Here is a 23,302-nt window from a genome sequence, read left to right on the forward strand (position 1 = left end):
GCTGATACGTTAGAAGTTTATAAATTATGAACATTGTGGATAGAACTGAGGAAGAGAAAACCTGTTCTAACCTGTTCACAATGCTAGAAACTCAAGGTCGTCTGATGAAGCAGTAAGCTGTGGCAGACAACAGGAAGTACTTTTTCGCACAATAAATTCATAGCCTCAGGAATTCGGAAGAAGTCGTCACAACTAATTTATATGGATTATTAACAAACTTGCCAAATATATTTCTTCAATCATCAGTAAGAGCAATCAGTGATTCCAAAATAAATCCTCATGGTTCATGTGTTGTGCCCTGCAAAGAATATAGCGTTGGACTAGTGTGCTTTTTCAGCCAGGCAATCTGTGATGCATTTGTGATGCTTTCTTTAATATTTGACAGGACAAGGCATAATTTAGTAAGTAGTAGGGATTTGCTTTGGAGACAGTGATTATGTTCATCTTACATGACCATCAAGTTGCTCAAAGTTTCTACTGTTTTAGGAACTGGGATTCTCACTGTTTGAAGGCTTGCAATACATATCTCAGGTTATCCTTGATTATTTGTATGCTATAGCCTGCTGGTATTGTGGGGCAGGGTTGGGGGTGTAGAGCTTTACTTTAATTTGTGTGCTGTGCCCACAGATCTTTGTGCATGATTGCGAGGGTGGAATTTTTGTACAGTAATAGTAAAAACAATTTTCAGCTGAGATCAGAAGCATACTCTATGGAAGGGATTACAATTGTTCTTCATATTAGCATAGTGTCCTTTGGGAAGAATTGCTTCCTTTTATTGCAAACAATCTCAGCACGGTGCATAGAATCATATGTGTCACATCACACCAAAGAGTGAGATAATGCAGGCAAAACAAAAGGCAGAGTTATTGCTCAAACAGAACATTCATCTGTGGTGATGATAAACATGTCTGCTTCTGGGCCTGGAGCTCTTTCTTCATTATGCTCTAGTTGGATAAGGGCAAAGATATATTTATTGGTAATAAGTCTGGTTGTTGTTTGCATTTCTTGTTATTTTGTACTGTGCCATGGTTTACAACCTCTGTGTTTTCTCATTTTCATCTACAAGGCAGCTAAGCTGAAGGGGAGGGGGGACACAACAACCAGGAAGATTAAAATCTTTATGTTAGACTGAGATAAACAGCAAGCAGCAAAATACCTTCGTTTCAGAAATAATATAATATCCCCAAACCATGATTGTTTGTTTCTATTGTAAAATTCAAGTAGAGGACGAGTTTTGATTTCAATGACTTAAGAAAACGGTTGGCAAAATGAGTACAGCTATATGCTAGAACCCAGTCCTGTACATGTTTACACAGAAGTATTCTATTATGCTACTCACCATAAGAATGCAATAGGATCTGCATAACACATGTTTTTATGGATATTTAAAATATGTTGTTAAGCAACTGTGCATTGGGGTATGCAGTTTCTCTCCCTCTCTTCAGCATGACTGCCTTTAGTTTGCATACAAACTTGTTGTTGTTGTTGTTGTTTTTGTTGTTAATGCAACATCAAAAAGCCTCTAATAACGTCTCCAGCTACCTTGGTAGCAAACTGTCATTTTTGATTTACTGGTCTGTACTGTTTTAAGATCCAGTAGAATCAAAACAAGCAATGGATGACAAAATCTTCAAGCCAAAATCTTAGCCATATTTAGATTGTCAACACCTTTTTCTTTTGGCTTCTGTTGTATTTTTGCTCTAAGATATTAGGAACACTAATTACATCATCCACTTTCCCATCGTATTATTCAAGGTTCAGAAGCAGCAGGAATCAAGACTTCAGATTCACCTTACATAATGCACACAAAACATACAATGAAGCAGAATTAAGTAGATGCTTAAAGAAACTGAAAATAGCATTAAAATCAGAAGCTGTTAGACTCTTAGCAATTCCTTGAAATGGCTTTTGAGTTTCCATAACAGAAAAGAGATGTGTATGGTTAGGCGAGGAGGAGAGAGGAGACTCTACTGTCTCTGACACAATTTACTCTCAACCAAAAACATTAGGTTAGATCCTGTGAACAGTAAGAGAGAGCAAAATATGTGCATGGATTGAGAAACCTCTACATCATTTTACCAGACCTTGCTCAAAAATTTCGTATTGTGCTGTTGGAGGAGGTAAGTGTTGCAGGAGTTCTCATGCTTCAGTTCATACAAGTGTTTTGCAAATGGAAGCACATTGTAAGATTTACTGACCCAGTTCCCTGAAGTGCAGTACAAAACAGCCCTTCTGTGAATGCCTCCTGGATGCAGAAGGGCACTTGTGGGTCCGTCTCAGTAACATGATTTTTAAAGTGGGAAAAAAGGAAATGAATAGAGGGCCCAAGGAATGAATTTTGAATGTGATGGAGGGAGAAACTGAAGAAACTGAAAAGCATTCAGGGTACTGAAAAGCAGATGAAGAAGAAAACATTATTTTTTTCAGTCTGAAAATGAAACTGTAGAGGAGTAGCATTAAAAAACAGTAAGAGTATAATAGCACCTTGAGGACTAAAAAAATTGTGGAAGGATATGAGCTTTTTAAAAAACTTACCTTTCATGTTAAAGTTATTCTCTTTGTTGGTTTACTGTCATGTGTTCAATTTCTTTCACATGCCACAAACAAGAGATGTGATCTTTCTGTCAAATGCTTTATTCTATCCAGGGTGAGATATTACTCATATACTTTCACAATAGATAAAATTCCAAAATGATTAATGTTACTGAACTCTTAATTATTTCACTGAACAAGCAGTGGCATTAGTAACTACAAAAATAGAGCGTGCAGTACACTGCTGAGAGCACTTCTGTTCGGTTTTATAAAAGCAAAGGCCTGTGTTAAGTAACTTAGTTTCTTCACTTCTGAAAACAGTTGCAAAGAATTTACTACATCTCATTGACAGTGTTTGCAAAACACTGAAGAGTGACTCAAGACATCAGTGCAGGACCATTTAAAATGAATGGCTGAAGTAATCTGAAAGTTGGATAGAGAGATTGTGGAAATGGGGGCAGGGGGAGGGAAGCATTAATGCCTGTCAAAGAAACAGTAGGTCTAATTTTTTTTAATACAATTGCAGCTCTGTAATTTAAAAGTTAACACTACATTTCGTTTTCAAAAACTGAAGATGTGATCCACACTTAAATTGGGGGAATTTATTTCCAAGCCGACATGTCTAGGATCACGCTGTGCTCAAAGTATAATGGTGACTTAAAGAATAAATCTAGAGGGGTTAGTCTACCGAAGCATGACACCTCAAAGACACACCAAAAAATTGGTTCAGCACACGTTTTCATAAATCAAAGTTCACTTCTATAGATGCATGGAGGGTACAACCATTAAGCATCTGGAATGTGAACTGTCATTCATACATACTTAATGCTGAAAAAATGTTATTCTTTATGATGCTGCTGGATTCCTGTTTAATTTTTTTTAAGTCTTATAACACTTCATTTCTATACAGTTTTATGTATACGTAATGTGTTTGCACACCAAAGCTTATACCTTGAATAAAGTTTGTTGGTCTTAAAGGTGCCACAGATCTCAAACTATGTGCTGCTGCCTGAGACTAACATGGCTGCCCACCTGAATCTACATTCTACTACTAATCTCTTTAGGGATATTTCAATAAAATATAGAACGTATTACAATGGTTATTTTTAAAGGAACACATTAGCTTTAAACAGACTAGGTAACAGAGTTTGGATCACAGTGCCCTTTAATACTTGGAGCAGTGTCAAACGTTCAGGTAATCTCATTGCACATTACATCCTGAAGAAAGGCTTACAAGACAGCCACAAAGAATTTTGATCTATACACTACGGTAAAAAAAGAAAAAAAGATTGTGCTCCCTCCAGATCTAGACAAGATGCTGACAGAAGATTGCAGACTAAAGAGTGCTGCACAGCTGCCTCCTCTGTAGTTTTCTTGACTAATAAATGGTTTATAAGCATGCCATCAGTGAGTGCCAGTCAGCAAATTCTGCTTTGTCTGTATTTCTATACATTTTTAAAAGCGGGGGGGGGGGGAGGCACAGAAAAATAGGATAGTTTGATAGCTCCTCTTCATTCTGAAGACAGTTAATTAACATCAAAAGAATACAGGAAAACTTGTGTGTGTGTCAAAGTGAAGAGCAGGTTGACATGGTCAAAGCTATTTGTTTGATTGAAGTGTGTATGTGGGGAAAAGGGTATAAAGCGTACGTATTAACTTTGGACAAAATTTAATTTTTAAATTAGCATTTAAAACTATATAGGGAAGAGAGTTTGTTTATGTGTGTTTTATTCATTTTCAATAGAAACCACTGTATTCTATAAGGATAGATTCAAATGAGTAGCCGTGTTGGTCTGAAGTAGCACAATAAAATCAGAGTCCAGTAGCACCTTTAAGGCCAACAAAGATTTATTCAAGGCATGAGCTTTCGAGTGCAAGCACTCTTCGTCAGACTGACCATCATAACAGTAGGAATATAACAGCAAAAGTTAATCTTGTTACATTAGTAAACAGTGTCACAGCATCCAAACACAGCCACATGACAACTCTACCAAACCAGCCAATCAGACCCCTCAGGCCCATTTGTAGTTCACAAACAGGTCAAACCCTTCGCCAAAAAATTAATGGGCACAAGTCTGACATCAAAAGCCACAAGATTGAAAAATCTGTAGCAGAACACTTCAACCTTCCAGGACATTCAGTAAAGGACCTGAAAGTAGCTGTTTTATTACAAAGAAACTTCAAGAGCAGGCTAGAAAGGGAGATTGCAGAAATGCAAGTTCTCACAACACTCAATACTTTGACATACCCTGGACTCAACAAGGACAAAGATTTTTTTTATCTTACTATGCATGCTAACCTTATGTAACTTGTGTATCCACATTCCTCACAATTTATTTTAATTGGGATTATGGGACTGTTAGTAATATATAATGTAATTTCGAATGCTACTTTCTGGTCCCAGGACAAACTAGCTGCCAGCTTAGCTTCTACTTGTAAAAAAGTTTCACACTGGTATGGAGACAGATGGGGCCGGCAGTAAATAGTAGGGTGTGAGCTGTGGTTCACTGGCTCTGACAGTTTTATTTCTGATATGTCTTTGTGAACTACAAATGGGTTCGAGGGGTCTGATTGGCTGGTTTGGCAGGGAGGTATCATGTGGCTGTGTGTGGATGCTGTGACACAGTTTACTAATGTAACAGGATTAACTGTTGCTTTTATATTCCTACTGTTATGATGGTCAGTTCTTAGTCTGATGAAGAGTGCTTGCAGTCGAAAGCTCACACCTTGAATAAATCTTTGTTGGTCTTAAAGGTGCTACTGGACTCTGATTTCACTGTATTCTAGTCCTTTTAAAACACAATCACCAAAAATGCAAAGTACCCCTTTTGATAAAAAAAACATTTGAAGTGTGTTTTGGTGTTATATGAGTTCCTTTTGTTTATGTTTGACCTTTACATGGTTTTTCAGTATGTTTATCATAGGAGACACAAAGTTTAAATGTAATTATCTGCATAATTGGATTTATGAAAATATTAATAAGACCCAAACATTTTCAGGTTTTAATTCCCCCATAAAATAATAAAATAAATTGCACAGCTCTTTTCACTTATCCTTGCATGATTGTTCCCTGTTTCTTATGCAGTTCAGGGTTATTTGGAGTTCAGCCTTCACTCTGCTTGAGAGCCTTTCTAAGCCCACTGTCTTGAATGGACTTAGAGGGGTGTAACTCTGTTTAGGGTTCTGCTGTCAGTCACTTTTTTGTATAGCCTATGACATGCATGTGAGCATAAATGTTCAACTGGAAAAAAAGATTTGGTGCAGGATTTTGAAAGTTTTTGGGTTTAGGGGTAGAAGAAGATACTCAGCTATCCAAAGCAAGATTATAGGCTTAAGTGGTTCATTTGATTACATCTGTGGACAGCCTTCTAGAAATCTGATATGTTTCACTAGGAATGATCAAAACATGAAGGCATAGATTTATAGGATGGTTATAAATACTGGAGGGACTGTGGTTTCAGTGGCTTAGTATATATCTTGCAGGCCTAGCTATCATTTTGGATCTTAGGTAGCAGGCCTAGAAAAAGGTTCCTTTCTGAAATCTCAGAGAGCTGCTGCCATTCAAAACAGAAAGCGTTGTGGCGGATCGGTATCTATCACCCAAAAAATATTTTAGAGGCAAACTTGCATTTCTCCTAACATTATGTTATATCATTTGGTTTTCATTCAATGTCGTTCGAAAGGCATAGGTTGTGGCTGTCATAGCATGATGTACAGGGTCATTCCCATGACCTTGCCTTTGGGTACCATTGTTCTACTGCCATCTCATTCTATACATGCACCTGCCCTTTTGATGCTTGCCATTCTCAGTTATTCCCTTTGTCTCATTCTGTTCCCCTGTTTACTACTCGGAGGGATTCCCCCCCCCCACACACACACACTTCATATTTCTTACTTCATTTGTATTTTATAGCATTTTCCTGATGTGCTCAAAGTGCTTCCCATACATGCTTTCAGTCATTCTTACTGTAAAATATTTCTGTATTATTGTCTTCATATTACATATTTGGGATGTGGTGTAGTGAGGCCACACACTTAAACTGGGGTTCCCCAGTCTTAACAGGTATATTTCACCACTTCACTTGTTTCTAATAGGCCTCATTTTTATGGATCCTGTTCTTTTCACCCACCTCCAAATCCTCAGCACTAGGATCCATTTGACTTCCAAATCAGCCATGAGGGATACCCAACCTGCATTGTTTCTGCAACTCACCATGGACCCTTACAGTGCAGCCCCCTTCCCACTGCAAGCCAAGACATAGAAAGCTGCTTCCTTGTACCATATGTGGGTGGCATGAAATGGAAGGGGTGCTGCTTCTGCAGTTGGCCCCGTATTCAGTGGAGAAGGCATGAGAGGGGTTCTTTGCATCCACGCTTCTCCCACCTGGCAGGGTTCCAATTGGCAGCCCTTCTTCAGCCCCTCTGGATCAGCTGCAAGAGGTGCAGATGGAAGCTGCACAGAAAAGGCTGTTTGGCATGGCGAAGGAATTCCCTGAATGGCGGTGCCACCACCTTCTCCTTCACCTTAGCCTTGAACATTTTGAAGGACAGGGGGAAAGGTGGGGGGGGGGGGATCCTTACTCCGTACTGACAGCATGAGCCTGTCTCCAGCATGGGTTGTGAGGAGGGGGAGAGACAGCTAAAGATAACAAATGGCCACATGTGCCCTAAGGATTACCAGTGTCCTTTGAATCCAATGCAATTTTAAAGTTTAGCCACGGCCGCCTGCCAAAAAAGCGAAGTCGAGAGCTTTCCTCCACCCCACCCCCATCCCCTTTTTTCTTTTTTTGTCTTGTCAACTAACCCCCTCTAGTGCTGAATAGGTTGCATTTGACCTGCGGGCTGCGCACAGCTTCCAAGCGACGCGAGCTCTTCCTTCTGCCTCCTGCACGACACACATCCGTACAGCCCGGGCTCACCTCTTCCCCGCAGGACAACGGAGGCGATGGCAAGAAGGGTCCGCTGCCCCCCTCCCCGCCCGTGTTTTTGGCGCGGCTTCTCCCCTCTCCTCCTTCCCCCCGCGCCCGTCTAAGGATCCCGGCATATCACAGTGTCCCGCCCGCCCGCTCCTTCCGCTCCTCTCCCTCCGCCCGCGTTTGGCGGGGAAGGCGAGCGCGAGAGGGATTTCCGCAGCAAGCGGTGGCCGCCGCCTCCTTGCCGCCCCGGACGCCAGGTAGCGTGGATGCCGGCTTGCGTCTTCCGAGACCTGCTCGAGGCGTCGTCGAGCCCCGCGCCCAAGCCCATGGGAAGGCACGGCGATGCCCGCGGGCTCCGGGAAGAGCGGCCCGACGGAGCCTGATTGGCGGCGACTGCCCGGCGGCCCGCAGCCCCTGTCCCGACCGAGGGGAGTCCGGCGGCGCGGCGCGGCAAGCCGCCTCGGCAAGTTTTCTTGAGGCGACGCGGGGAGCTGTCCAGCGTTTCAGCACCTCCCCGCCCCGCCTGGCGGAGCTCTGGGCAGGGATCTCGCGCCAAGGACGGGCGTCCGCTTCTTCGTGCGCCGCGGGGGGTCGGGCCACGGGCAAGGGCTCTGGAGATGCTGGCGGGCCGGAGGCTGCGGCGGCGGCGGCGGGGCTTGCGAATGACCAAGCTGCTACCGAAGGGCTGAGGCCGAAGGGCGAGGGCAGAGGGGCACTCGGCTGGGCACCGCCAGCTTGGGTGCTTCCCCCTTGCACACGCACGCACGCGCGCACACGCGCGCGCGCGCGCCTGCCTTGCGCCCGAGCCAGAGAAAGTTTGCCACCTGCACTCGTCGGTGCCCGGGTTTCGGCGCGTCCCTTGGCCGGCGAGCTCTTTCCCAGGACGGCCCCTCTCCGGCCACGGTGGATGCAGTTTCTCCAGCTCTGGGAGCGCCGGCTGTCCTGGACCGGCCCTTCCCCTGGGCGCCTCGGGCACCGTTCACTAGCCTGGAGGAGGAAGAGACCCTGAAGCCCCCTCCCCTTTCTTGGGGCCAGCACGAGGGGCTCGGCCAGCAGCCATGGAGAGCTGTGAAATGAGCGGCTTCCTCTGGAGATTTAGCTTGGTCTTCCCTCTGCTGACCGCGTGCCCGGGAGGCTGCAGTCACGTCTCCAGCAACCAAGGTAAAGGGAAGCCGTTGGAGGTGGGAAGGGGGGGGAAGGGGGGGAGCACTGCATGGGGAAATCAAAATCGAGTGGTCCCCTTTCAGAAGCTCTGGGTGGCTGCTGGGCAAAGCCTTGAAAGGATCTCTGGGTTGCCCTGGTGGTTTCCTTTCTCCTTGTCCTCTGCTTGTGCCCATTGACTTGCCCCACTTAGGTGACTGATGGAGCCTTTGCATTCTGAGCCTTTGCATTCTAAGGCAGGAGGAGTGGCAGGCCGGTTCAGGTGACAATTGCAGGATTCCCCAAGCCTGGGCCATGGTGGAGGGTCAATTATTCTAAGGCTGAGGAGGGATCTGAAGCTGTGCCATTGATTAGGCACTACAGCGAAACTTCAAAAGCACTCAGCTCTTCCTTTTACACTCATATCTTGTTTTCTTTGGTGGCCCAAAATAGATCACAAGCAGGCAGTGTTTCTTCTTGACTGAAAGCATTGACGTGCTTTCCACAGAATTCTTGTGGGTGGGTAAGCTGTGCAATTAATTTTTAAAGAAGTCCAATGAGAATTTGTTGCAGCTGTGTCACGATATGGTACTTTGAAAGTCAATGCCTCTTGGTTTTGCTCTTAATTTCCCCTTCACCACCCTGCTAAAAAATTCTCCTTCCTCTTCCTGTGGCCTACTTGACAACATACTTGATTCACTTGACTATCATGGAAGTCTTAGGGTGGGATCCAAATGCCAAGCATACTTCTAACCATCTCTGTAAGACTGAAGGTCCTCCTTGCTTTTGTACTTTATCTCCCCCCCCCAACAGACCATTTCCATAATGTTAGCACCAAGCATTGTCACAGTAACACAGGGAGTGGCAACTGTGTGCAAGGGACAACCCTGAGCGCCCCCATGGGTGCACAAAGTGAATTTGTAGATGGAATTCACTGGATCCTATGTTGTTTTCTGTGACAAAGGTATTTGTTACAAAATAATAACATATTCATTTGATACCTTACCTGGAACTCTGCACATATGTTTTTAATGTTAACTGAACTAATCCTAATGTTATGTATGTGATTATTTAACAAAGCAAAATGCTATCCGTACCTTCATTTTGTCGGCTTTGTATCGTCGTCGGCTTTGTATCTAGGTCACCTGTTTTTACTATTTACAAAAGTGAAAGTGTGACTGAACATGGGTGACTTACCACAGACCAGCCAGCACTCCAGCACATTTTTGAACCCTACAGATCAATCCAACTCTTCATTCTATAGATGTCATCTCTTCAGTTTAGAGCCCAAGCTGAGTTATGGGTCAATCCACACTGAAATATCCGGTGGTTCATTCACCATTTTCTTTTGTCTTTTACAATTATTTGTTTTAAGAGAAAGAGAAATCAAGGGCAAAGGCAATAAAGAAGCAGAATAATGGATATATGTAGTACAAAGTGAAAGGTGGGTTCCATGTAGCAGGCAGAGCTTATAGGTAGTTTCCAGACCTGAAAACAGTACTGCAGCCATCTGTATTATCTCTTCCACTGTAAACCCTGAGTGTCCAAAATAGCCCAGATTAATGCTTTTATGGGGCCAACTGTGACAAACTTTCAAGCAGGTCTTGTTGTTCTCAGGAGATTTCTAAGTCAAAAGCTTGATATCTTGTGCTTACAACATAATTGGTCTTGTGAAAGGTATTATTTGAGCCATTCCAGATTCCACTTTTCTGTCCGTTGGGAATCTTCTGGCAACCAGTCTTCTTGCTAGTTAGTGACCTGTGGCCATGCTTGCTGACAAGAAAAGCCACAGAAGGTTATCAGATGAAGTGCTATTGTGTTTTATGAGCACAGAATTCCACCATAACAGGAGGTCGTGGGAAGCTATAATCTTCAAAGAGGGTTTTACTGGAAATTTCTTCTTCTTTGGCTGTATTTGGAGTGCTATAAAAACATTTAGAGTAGTATGAAAGAATCGCTATATCTTATGAAGGCTAAAGGTGGGCTATATATTTGTAAAGATTCTTTATGAAAGACTGAGATTTATTATTTATTTATTTATTTATTTAGATTTAGATACCGCCCTCCCCGAAGGCTCAGGGTCATTTGTAATTGCAGCAAAGTTGTTCTGTAACAGAAAGATGAATATGTCAGTATATGAAACTCTCTGATACCAGATCAGAGCATAAGTCCATCTAATATTCTGTGTATCCTGGCCAGCACCAACTCTCCAGGGTCTCAGCCAGAAAAAGGTCTTTTCAAAAACCTATACTTTACATCTTTAAATGGAAAATTACAGAGAGTGAAATTATAATCTTCTGTGTGCAGGGAATGTGCACTGCATGTTATGGTCTGAAATATGCATCAACATTCTTCTGATTCTAAAGGCTTTCAGAGTTGGTCTTAATCCATGATGCACAGGAAGTAATCTGGCTGTATTTCTCTTACCATGATAATTTGTAGTTCTCTGACATCCTTCATACAGTTACAGTACCATCATAAGGAGTTACATCTTAGTAAGTCAATTTGGTTGGAAAGATACTATTCTGCTTAGAATTTCACTATTAGATCACATACAATGTGATGCCTGGATTTATTAAATGTAAAAGAGTAAAGAGCTAGTGCCTGGCTTCTACAATGGATTCCACTTTGATATCCTTGGCACCTGACACTTAGCCTATCCTGTTAGCCTTTCAAGAAGAGCCTGTATTAGATCTGTGTTTCGTATAGCATCCATCATACTGTTGACTAATAAACCAAGGAACGTCATCCAAACACAATGTTAAAGAAAACTGATGACAGAATCTAGTTGTTCTGTGGTATTGAACATCATGGAACTATAAGAACCATTTCCTCAATATAGGCATGTCAAGGGGGAGGTATACAAAATATGCTCTATGAGAAATATCATTACATTTTGCAAAGAACATAAACTTGATGCTGTTAGTGTGACAACAAAGCAAAATTGTGGAATTTGATCTATTAAAGTATTAGAACTTTGTGATAAACCAGTTGATATTTCCTTACTTCTTTGCTTAGAAAGAACAAGACAGGAGCTGAAAAACTATAGAAAATCAATTTTGATTCTTGTAGTTCCCTTTGTTTCTAATAAGATTTGTTAATTCTGACATTTATTTTTATAAATCAATAATTCTGCTAAAATTAAAGGTCAAATATAACAGCCATGTTATGATCATGTGCTTATGTGCTACCTTTCCAGCAAGCAAGATGGTTTAAGCAGAAATCTAGATTAATCAGTACACAATGTCACTTGATAATAATATAAACATAACATAATTCCTAGAAGTACAATCCTAAATTGAGCTAGGGGTATAAATCTGTTTCAGATTGCAGTGTAAAGTATCAATCAGGGGCATCACATTTCACATTCTTAAATAAAATATATTTTTGCAGTGCACGGCCCATCTTCTCAGAGACCCTTTGAAAAACTTTGACTATTCACATCTTTGGGAATCCATGCCAGATGATGGGTGCTACTTTAGAAAAGGCCTTGCTTTTGCTTTTAACTTTACCTGCTGCATGAAAGATGCCAGCAGTAGAGCTTGCTGGTTAAAACTTAGTTGGTGGCAGAAGTCATATGAAAAAAAGTTTCTCCATAACAGTTCCAAGCAATTTACTTAGTGGACAGTTCTTGAGATGCCAGAATGATGTGGCTGTTGGCCTAAATTGCTACATATTTATTTTAAAAAACCCTATGGAATACACTAATAGAGTAGAACCTCTTGAGCACTAAGGAAAGATACATGTTAATAGTCTAACCTATGAGATATACTACATAAAGAGTATACTGGGAGGAGGTGCTAAAGGGAAGAAGTACCCAGAATGGTCAGGTACTGTAACAGGGAATTACTAGCAATCCATGTGCTAGACTAGAATATATGTCGGCATTATTTTCATAATACAAAGGAATGAGTAATCATTTATTAATGCTACCAGGGAGCTCATTTCTAGGTTAAGTTTTGAATGACACTCATGCACCAAATGTAACCATCTTTTAAATTAAAGATGTGTTCTTTTGATAATAATTACTTGAATTATGAAAATAAAGGACTTAAATCTGGTGGCAATGTTAAAACTGCAGAATTAAAAAAGGAATGCGTTGTGAAAGAATAAAGGCTGTCCAGATGCCAAGATGGAATTCCATTTTTAACAGTTACATCAGGAAGATTTGAGAGTATAGATTATTCAAGGGCTTGATGCATAACCTTTATATGAACAGCATGAAACAAACTGGCTAAAAATGTTTACAGTGCCTATAACAATCCACACTTCCTATTCTGGGCTCACTGACACAAATGAACTCCTAATATTGTGTTCACAATCATTACAGCAACGTGCCATTGCTAGTAGACCAATAAACATGGTCATGCTTTGGATCACACCATAACTACACCTGAATGGGGAACAGTTCTGTAATTTTAGTTGGTGGTGGGATGGGGAACCAAGCTTTTATATGAGACCATCTGCTTTTTCAGTAGTGAGCTAAGACAAACTGAAATATTGCATGCTTTTCATAACAATAACATCAGAAATGAATCTGTTTTAAGACAATAAGCAAAGTGATGAGATTTGTATCTTGCTCTGTTAAGTTTAATGAAAGTTTTTATCTTATTTAGAGCCCATGAGTTAGAAAGGTATAACTCTGCTTAGGATGGCACAGTAAGGCTGCAGTTGTAACAACATTTTCCTGTTAATAAAGTCAGGACTTCTGAATAAATGGATTGGATAGCACTGTCACTCTTACCCCTGTGTGCAAGGTGAGAAACTTACTTTCTCTCATGCAGATGGTGGTTGTATTTGCCTTTTTTCTAGCGAAGACACACTTTTGAAATGTATCATATTATTCATCTAGTTTAAACATTTATTAGCTGCCTTTCTACCATGCAACACTCCAAAGAGGCTCTCAGTGTTAATAAAACCGTAATTATAAAAATATATAAAAGAACACACTCTGAAATCCCAATTATGACTGCCAAGAAATAAAAACTAAATTTTGAAAGGCTCTATAATCCTAATGGGATTTACAAATCTGTAGATTCTAGAGCTGACAATTGTTTCATCTCCACTGTTCTAAGAGAGTGGAAACTTTCATTCTTTAAAATTTCTTCCTGAGCTCTACAAGTTCCCCCCCTCCTTCCTTGTAAATCAATGGAAGAGTGCCTTGTTCTGTGGCAAGGCCGACTGAAACTACAGTATTGACAAAGTAGTGAACTTCTTCATTTGTCTTAATTGAGTGGTCACCTCAAAAAATAAATTGTGATCAACGTAAAGACTAGTCTCCACTACTGAAAAGATATGTGGACAGCCCAGATAATTGCTCACAGTTTGCACACAAGCACTACATCAAAAATCAACTCAAAATCAAGTTCTGCTTGGAAACAGCTTTTTTCTCCAGTAGTATACTTCTCTACAATTAGTATTTGACTTACAACATTGATAAGACAAGATTTAAGCATTGCATCTATGTATTTGACCATTTGGACTGCCAGTTAACAACAGATTCATTGTCTTTAATATAAAGAAAACAGGATCCAATTTTTACTTGGGAGGGAAGAAACAGTGATCATAAATAGGAACTAAATTAAGATGAATAGGTTAACATGGAAGATAGTCTTGTTTACCTGGATTAGGTGTATTTCACTATGGATTACAGGGGTTTTAGCTGAGGGTAATAATAGACTGACAAAAAGGACATGAACACATTTCCAAAAAAGTGACAGGTGTTGAAGGCAACACAGTGGGTTCAATTTTCTTCTGAATAAACATGTCACAGATTATATGAGGCTTCATCAAATCCCGCTACTGCCACTTAGCATTATTACAATGCCAGAATATACTTGATACAAACAGATATTCCATCAGCAAATGGGAGAGAATTAACACTGCAAAGACAAATCACTCAGCATCCATTGGCAAACCTTATGCAGAGAGCCTTCTATCATTTCCCAGCTTATGCCAAAGCTTCCAGAGTTTAAGTACATTAGAAGTCTGCTTTTAAAGAGATAACAAGAAGACAGTGACCTGATCACTGAATGGGAGGAATGGGAAGGTGACTGTAAGCCGCTTTGAGCCTCCTTCGGGTAGGGAAAAGCGGCATATAAGAACCAACTCTTCTTCTTCTTCTTCATCACATTTTAAAAATTCTGTGTTGCATCCATGGTATTTATAGAAGTAGACATGATGAATGCCTGTGAAAAAAATTGAGAGGAAGGGGATAAAAGGGAAATCCAACACTACCCCTGGAAATCTCCCCCTCCTGCTTTTATATTAACTGATTCTTTGTTACTGTCAGTATTCTATCCAAGGCCAGCTCCAGGTTTTAAAGGGTCCTAAGCAGAGGGTGCCTTGGAGGCCCCTATTCTCTTCTGACCCACACCAGGATGAAGAGAGATGTCCAGAATTGTAAACCATTGTGCTTTTCTGACCCAAGTTGAGAACCAGAAGGAAAACAAAGCTCCAGATCCCTCACCCCTGCTCTGATCTGGCCCCTTAGAGGCAGGCTATAGGAAACTGCTTGAGAGATGGTTTACAGCAAAGCCAGACCCATTCCCCCCAGAGGTGTCCATGCTTCCCCTTCCCCAGGTACAAGAAGCCCCTCCGGCTATATTACTGGGAACCTTACTATTTAAGTACTTCCAGTTAAAGAAATAAGGGGAGAATTTGAAATCCCACAAGATTTTTCAGATTTTTCAAACTTGTTAGAGGTTTGGGTCTGCTGATTCCTTTTTTACTTTACCCAGCATTCAGACCTTCTCAACATTTTGTCCTTTTGGAGTTGTTTTTTTTTAAAGATATTGTCCTTCATAGCTTAACGAGTCAACCAAGCAGGCTGAGGCCATTACCTTGTGTGTTTCTGTCATTCACTCAGGTATATGAAAGCAACATGTGCTCTTAAAACATACTTTATATGCAAACAAATATTCTATTAGTTTAAAACCATGTGGTCTTCCAATTGCCAATGATGGAAAGGTCAATAGGTAATTAGGCAAAACAGGGTAATGTTTGAATTTATTTGCCTATTCTATATGTGAGAAAATGCCTGTCACTTGGGAGAGGTAGAACAAGGATGGTTTCTTATCCTACTTTGCATGCAGAATATGCAAGTTTCAATCTTGCTTGTTCATGAACGTTTGGCATGGAATCCATAAAGCTAAATTCAGTAGTTAGTTTAACTTCATTGTCATTCAAATTAATGTTGAATGAATCATGGAACTCAAAATACATATGATGTGACCTTCCTTTTCAATGTCACTGTTTAATGTTCCCTGTGCACAGCATATCTCTTCTCCAGGGTTGCTATAAGCAGGAAAACTATTGGGGGAGAAGGAAAGAAGAATGCTCCTGCAATATATGTGCAACACTGTCAATGCCAATCAGTTGTTTGGTAGACAGGAGTGTATGCCATTTTGAGGAAGGGCATTTTTCTGTGTACCCTTATACTTTCCTATGCATGTAATTTCATATCTAGAACCAACTACAGTTGTCAGGAGATTGTTGTGGTTAATTAAAACACTCTATATTGTTTCTCCTGCCCTACATTCCTCTCCATTATTTAGTGGTGTCTTTATTGAGTATTTTTCTGATCTGCCTTTTTTTCCTGATCATTTTCTGCATTTCCCAAATTACTGGACATTTCAATCTCTCTTTTACTTTATACAGATGACTCAGTTTTACTTTCCTGAACCCAGATCAGCCTTTGAAAAAGTTCCTTACTTTGCATGAGGAATTATCTATTCATTTTACTAAAACTAAAATTACTAAGTTTGCACCTTGCTCTTTGACCAAAAGAGAGACATGAATGGTTAATAGGCTGAAAATCCCATAGATCCCCCCTTGGATGTTTTATCTCATCCTACCTTGTCCTGGAGATATCATAACTCTGGTCACTCAGAAGTATATCGCTACTATGAAGGCAATTTTGTGTTTCTTTATTTCTAGTGGGGCACATTATATTCCAGCAGTTATTAGAATTAATAACTCCATTGTGATTTCGCAACTTTTATGCGGTGTCCCTCAATGGATTTCTGTTTCAGATGTTTCTATAAATAGAGTACAGTCCTCATTCCTCTGGCCAAGCAGAGGTCTGGGAAAGCAGAGAAGCATTGAAGCATTGGCCTTTTGTTATGAACTTGGTCTTCACCTGTACATGGATAAATTCATTGAATGCATGGTTTGATCTCTTTTTGAAGCCCTTGAGTTTTCCTTGGTAAGCCTAACATTCAGGACTCTTATAAGATTCCCTGACTACATCATTTTGAACAAAAGTTCTCTCTTGTCTGGAGGATCTTTTCTCTTCCTCTATAAGTCAATGCAAGGAAATGGATTGTGGCCAAATGGATGTATGCCAGTGATACAAGTTGTACTCATTTTGAGGCACAGAGGACATGTTCTCTGCTTGCCTTAGGCCTTATAAGAGTGACCTTATTTAGATTCTTGATTTATTATTATTACTATTATATTTATTTATTAAATTTACATATCACCCTCCCAACAATAGTATTGCTACCTTTTTTCCAGATTGGTTGTGGTCCTGCCCCTTCCAGTCATTGGACTCTCTTATACATATTTGCCTGCAGTGTCCTTATGTGCTCCAGTTTAGGTTAAAATGGGTTGTGACATGCTTTGATAAATGGACTATGCTTCCTCTAGGACATAAGAGCAAAAGGTTCAATTGTTCTCATAGGATTCGGGTTCCCAATGTACTTATTTTATGTAAAGACTGTTGAGCAGTGTCAAAAGAAGGTGTTTTTAGACATGGGTTTTATTTATGTTTTTCAGTTTTATTGTTTAAGACCTTGGTCTAAGGGCAGTAGATGAAAGTCAAGGTGGTCAGGAGATTCTCATGTGCAGTTATGGGTGTACAATCCATTTCTGTCTGAGAACATCTCAGGACTGGAAGTCTTATCTTTTTCAGCAGTTGTTATTAATAAATCCTAATGGAAAGTCCTAAAGCCATGTCATATTTAACTCACCATATGGAACAGTTGGGTGATTTAATGGAAACATATGAATGAGCTATCATTTCAATTATTATCAAAGACACTGCACTGACTAGAAGTGCTGGAAGGAAATGGCAGTGACACCCAAATAGGCCTGTAATTAGGTTGTGAAACCTATGTGGCTATTATTCATCTGCTTCCAGTCTTCATAGTGGTGGCTATAGGGAGAAAAGTCAAATGATTTGTCATTCCTCTTGACCCTGGAGTCAAGCACAACTCTCTGTTTTCTGTCTATTGATGGATACAAGCAAGAAGTTCTATAGAACTGGACCTTTCCCTGAATCCTCCAGCATTGTTTAGGTTACTTTTGAATGTCTTTGAAATGAGGAGTACTGGCTAAAAAATCATACACACAGCTGTATTGTACCAAATTCAAGAGGTCCATGCAAAGAATATCATTGGTAGAGTCTTAGGCCACTCCTAGTTTTATATTATTTTGTGTGTTATTTTCAGGATTGTTTTTTCTCTGTAGATTTGAATGTTTCTTTCCAGTTCCTAACCCAATGCATTAATATTCTGCAGAAACCCTATGATATTGCTATATGGACTGGTTTGTTAAGCCAAAATTGGGAAATATATACATCTGTAAATGTAGCTGTAATTACATTTTTTAAAAGAGAAGCTTGAGTTACATGCATAAATCAAGTAATACATTTTCAATGGCAGTGCTTTTAGGGGATAGTTTTAGATGGGTAGCTATATTAATCTGTAGCAACAGAACCAAAACTGAGTCTAGTAGCACTTTCAGAGAAGAACACAATAATGGTTCGTGAAACCTTGGCCCCTGGAATATTTTGCTGGAATATTTTGCTGGTCTCTAAGGTATTACCAGAGTCAAATTTTGTTCTGCCATTTATGGAAAAGATGGTATAATATAATCATGTAATATTTCATAATAAATTCTAAAGACATCTTTGGTTTGCTGCTAAGTGTCCTCATCATTATTTTGTTTTATTGCTAGCAAGAGGAAACTCAGATCAATTCCAGTTTATGCTTTAATGAATATTCAGTCTTCACTGTAAAAGGATAGGAAGCAAGCAGCTGCTATTAGGGTTACCTATTCCTGGCCCAAAATGTCTCCTTTTCCTTTAACATATTCACAGAGGAGAAAATTGACAGTTTTGCATATTCTGACACATTGCTCCATCTGTCTTTTACCCAACAGGGACTCCAGCACATTGTAACAGGAAAAACCACGACTGCCAGTTTCTCTGTTCATACAGATGTTTGTGGCAGCAGTGGATCCCTTTGTGTCAAAGTTTGTAGACCAGAGGACTCTAGAATTTCTTACAATATATGCATTGCAAATGACATGCCCCAAATGGGCAGAATTGGGCAAATCAGTTCTGTCAATGTTGGATTTCAAATGTGAGCACAGGTAAGCTGCCAAGAGTCACCATGGGCCCCCAGACAAAGACTCCATCTGGGCCTCCCCCCGTCCCCATATAACTCTGATCCAGACCAAATAACATAACAAAATAAACAAATCCCTTGGCTTGCCATCTCTATGAATCTATAGTAATGAAAGAATTGGCCTGTCAACCCAGGTTTGTTTACTTTATTTATATTTTATCTTCCTTGCCAAAAGTAGCTTACTTCATTCTCCTCTCCTCTGTTTGATCCTCAAAACTCCTCTATGAGGTAGGTTAAGCTGAGCGTGTAGGCTGGTTTAACATCACTCAGAGTGGGGATCTGAGATAGAACAGTTGTTCAGTCTATCCCACTTTTCACTACCCAAAGAAGACCCAAAGTGTCTTACAAACACCCTTCCCTTCCTCTCTTCACAACAGACACCTGTGAGGTAGGTGGGGTGAGAAGAGTTCTAAGAGAACTACTCTGCAAGAACAGTCTGAAGGGAACTGTGACTGACCCAAGGTTAGCCAGATGGCTGTATGGGGAACAATGGAGAATCAAACCCGGTTCTCCAGATTAGAACTGTCACTCTTAACCACTGCACCATGCTAGTAGGCATAACTCATCAGAAAATAAATCTATGAGACTCAAAATTGGCCACCAGCTTCAGAATGATTGTGGAAGTTCTGTGGCCAAAACTGAAAGCTGCGGAACAATTCTGGCCTAGGTGAGACAAATCACAACCATATCATGCTATCTGCAATAGAAGCTAGGGGTCTCCATGGCAAGCATAACTCAGAAAATATTACATGTTTGAAAATTGGCTACTAAATCTTTAATGATTATTAGAGTTACAGTGCAAAAATGAAGGGAACTGGAACACTCTGAAACAAGTTATCTTCATGACAGACATGTAACAAGAGTACTTTTAAGTAATCTAGGGGTCTCAGGATCCCCATCCCACCATGGAAGGTTAGTGGGTGACATTCTTTCATCCAGACCTACTTCACAAGGCTGTTGTAAGGATAAATTGGAGGACAGGAGAACAATATAGCTTTGGATCCTCATTGGGGAGAAAGACTGGGTATGATATTTGTTATAAATCTAATTGTAATGATATTTTTTAAATTACACCATTTGTCATATAGCAAAGTAGCTGCTACAAAGAGCTATTAGATCTTCCACTAGCACAATAATGATTAACAATCCAGTGATTGAACTAGAAGTTTTAACTTCTGTTCCATATATATAAACACTAAAATTGATTAATGTTCTATTACCATGCATGTAAAAGGTGGGGGAGGAGGGAAGCATACTTTTACTACTTTGTTAGATCATGGGAAAATATTAACTCTTCTCCCCCTTCTTTACATAATATTAGCAAAAGTCTGCTACTATACTACTTTCAAGTACATTTTATTGCCAAGCAGGATAGACACCCCCCCCCCCCCCTTTATTGGCACTTTTTGGTCTTGGAGGGAGATAGAAAGTAATGAGAAACGTGTGGAAAAGAAAAATAAAAATTATGGGAAAGAGAAAGATTGTTTTATCTTTCTGCAGCACACTAACTTCACAAGATCTGGGTGCAAGGAAATGAAGAAAGAAATGCTAGACTATTATAGAAAATGATTTTGTTTAGCAGGCTGCAGGATGACAGTTAATGTAGAAGCCATCACCTGGGCTTGCTTGTCTTGCACCATTGTTGAATTAGTTGATGGGTTTAGCATGATCTCGGGAAGTCTAGCCTTTTACTTATAGTGCCTTTTACTGTGTTTAGGATCATTGTGCCTCCAGTGGCTGTAAAAGTGCACTCAGCTGGATGGACCATGACAGTTACTTTAGGGGCCCTTCAAGCAGACTTGGGCATCCTGAATCCCCCCCCCACACACACACACACACATTCTTCCTTTGTCAGCACAGGAAAGAGAGGCCAATGAGGTAGAGGGAACCAAGAATCTTAAGTTCACTTGCAAAATTTTCAGTGCACCTTATCCCCTTTTATTTTCCTTTTCAGCTGAAGCCCTAAAAACTTTGACCTCAAATTAGTAGCATGCATTGTAAAGGCTGTAACACAATGATATGGTGCGGCACGATCAAAACTGCACAACCTCATTGCTAACTCATTTAAGATTCATCTAGTTAATAATATTTTAACTTATTAAAGAATCTATAAAGCAACCCTGTGGCTGTATTAGGGTATGTTTACACAAACTGCTCACCATTGGGCACTTGAGCACTGGGTGGGAGGCACCTTTTGTTCAGGCTGTTACCTTGTTTTATTGAAGGGGTAACCATTTTCAGAGGAACCAAACGGCTTATATGCCCACACCCACCTTCTTGGAGGTTTTAGACAACATAATCAAGAGCTTCTCATCAAAGCTTTGTTAGTGCCTTGAAAATGTTTCTATTGACACATTATTTTATACAAATTAAAAACAGAAACTCATATGAAGGAGGGTTTATTGTCAAAGATTTATTCTATATTCAGCCAACAACCAGTGAAACCTTGGTGGGAGGAAACTGAAATATTTTCAAGAGTAGTCGTTTACTGTGGGTGCAACTTTGGACCAAGTTTCCTTTTGTGCTATTTTGCGAGTTCTAGATTTTCAAGCAGCAAAATGTGTCAAATGTAGCAAGGGTCTCAAAACAATACCCACTTGATTTATTTATTAGATATATAAATGCTAAGGGCAAAACAATACATGTTACAGTCATCTGGGTGGGGGCCACCAACTTACAGCACCATATGACCATGGGGAACTAATGTTCTCAAGTATCCTAAGGCCCAAATCATTTTAGGAGCATAGCACAGGGAGACAAAGTGTTTCAGCCTTCCTTCTTTTGTCATTTTTCCAGGCTTAAGTCTCCACAGCAAGGCAAAGAGATTATTTGCTGCAATCAATGCACAGGAAGCCCCACAGCAGGGCAAACAGAGCTGCCTCCAGCTGTTTTGTCTTGGGGAAAAGTTGTGGGGGGGGGGACCAAATTCCTTTATCCCCCAGTGCTGTGTCCCTGAGTCTGTTTGGGCCCCATAGTGCTCTGGGACATTAGGCAGTTGAACTCTCATAGAATTGCAATTTAGGGCTCCAGACCACAGTTGTGTCAAAGCTATTGTCTGGTTTGATCTGATGAGTTCATATATCTTCCTACTGATACCTTCATATCTTCTAATGTGTTGTAGAGGAATATTAGTATGAAAGGATTTTTAGCAATTGTTAGTCACTTCTTGAATACTATAATAATTTACTCAGCAGCAATTTGCCCTGGACTGATTTTTTCTAAAGCAATGTGTGCTGGAATTGTCCATAAAAGCCCATTCCCTGTTTTAAAATATAATGTTTAACAAACCATTTTATTTCATAATAGATCTTATTGTAAAATAGTTTTAACTGATGCCTACAGCATCATTCACAGGATAGAGAGGGCGTATGGGAAAATGAAAAGGAAGGAACGTGCTAGAATTTTGTTTCAGAAAATAGCTGTGTTGCTGTGCAGTAGGTAGATTCCAGTCCAGTAACATCTTAGAGACCAACCATATATTCGAGGTATAAAGTTTTGAAAATTAAAGTGCCCTTTGGTATCTGATGAAGAGAGAGTGCCAACTCTCAAATGCATAGACTCAGAAAATCTTGTTGATCTCTAAGGGTTCTACAGGCCTTGAATCTAGAATCTAGAATTCTCTGCATTCCCATTGACCCATTCCTAGTCTAGAAAGGAAGGAATCTGATGGATTCCATTCTATTGCATATGTTCACACTAATGGCCATTTAATAGATGTATTTATCATCTCAAAAAGCACAATGAGAACAAAGGAAAACAGGGGTTTTACTAGACGGTGCCAACAAAAAGTAAGAGTAGGTATGAGATGGAAAAGTCTTCCTAGAGACCAAATACTTTGTCTTTTTTAATAGTTTGAAACAACCAATGTCAATAGAGTTTTTCATGGTGAAATGTAGTTGTAAGATTTGGCCATGGCATAAGACACCTCAGCTCACATGGACATTTACACAATTTTTTCTCCTGCCTGAAACCAACTTTGACAGAAAGGTTGTAAAGAAAATTATCTGGAACACTCTATTAAATTTTACTAAAGAATTTATTATACACATAAATTCTTAAGAGACAGAGAGGAAGAGGAATGATCCTTAATTCTTACCCCCTACCCTGGCCTCTAGAGAAAAAGGTCTAGAAGTCTGCAAAATTCCATATCATTAAAAAAAGAAAAACCTTTCCTTTTCAATTAAATCTCTTAGCCAATTATTATTGTAAAATTACCTGCAGTAAATTACACCTAATACTTATTAAAATTAATTATTTGAGGAATTAAGAGGCTCTTGCATGTATGCTTTCTATTATATTTGC

General features: G+C 40.1%; 1 protein-coding gene across 6 annotated transcripts in view; it reads left to right on the forward strand.

Annotated features, from left to right (window-relative positions):
• The first annotated feature begins 7,439 nt into the window (after positions 1–7,439).
• Positions 7,440–23,302, forward strand: part of EPHA6 (EPH receptor A6) — a 537,720-nt gene continuing 521,857 nt past the window's right edge. For 2 of the 6 annotated variants that reach the window (XM_077342221.1, XM_077342220.1), the window contains exon 1: positions 7,446–8,609. In XM_077342221.1, coding sequence (XP_077198336.1) covers positions 8,507–8,609 — 103 coding nt within the window. In that variant the 5' untranslated portion in view covers positions 7,446–8,506. Of the gene's footprint in view, positions 8,610–23,302 lie in introns of all 6 variants that reach the window. The other 4 variants (XM_077342222.1, XM_077342223.1, XM_077342219.1 and 1 more) reach the window with 4 other exon arrangements.

The sequence above is a fragment of the Paroedura picta genome, chromosome 6 (assembly GCF_049243985.1).
Source record: "Paroedura picta isolate Pp20150507F chromosome 6, Ppicta_v3.0, whole genome shotgun sequence".
Taxonomy (NCBI): domain Eukaryota; kingdom Metazoa; phylum Chordata; class Lepidosauria; order Squamata; family Gekkonidae; genus Paroedura; species Paroedura picta.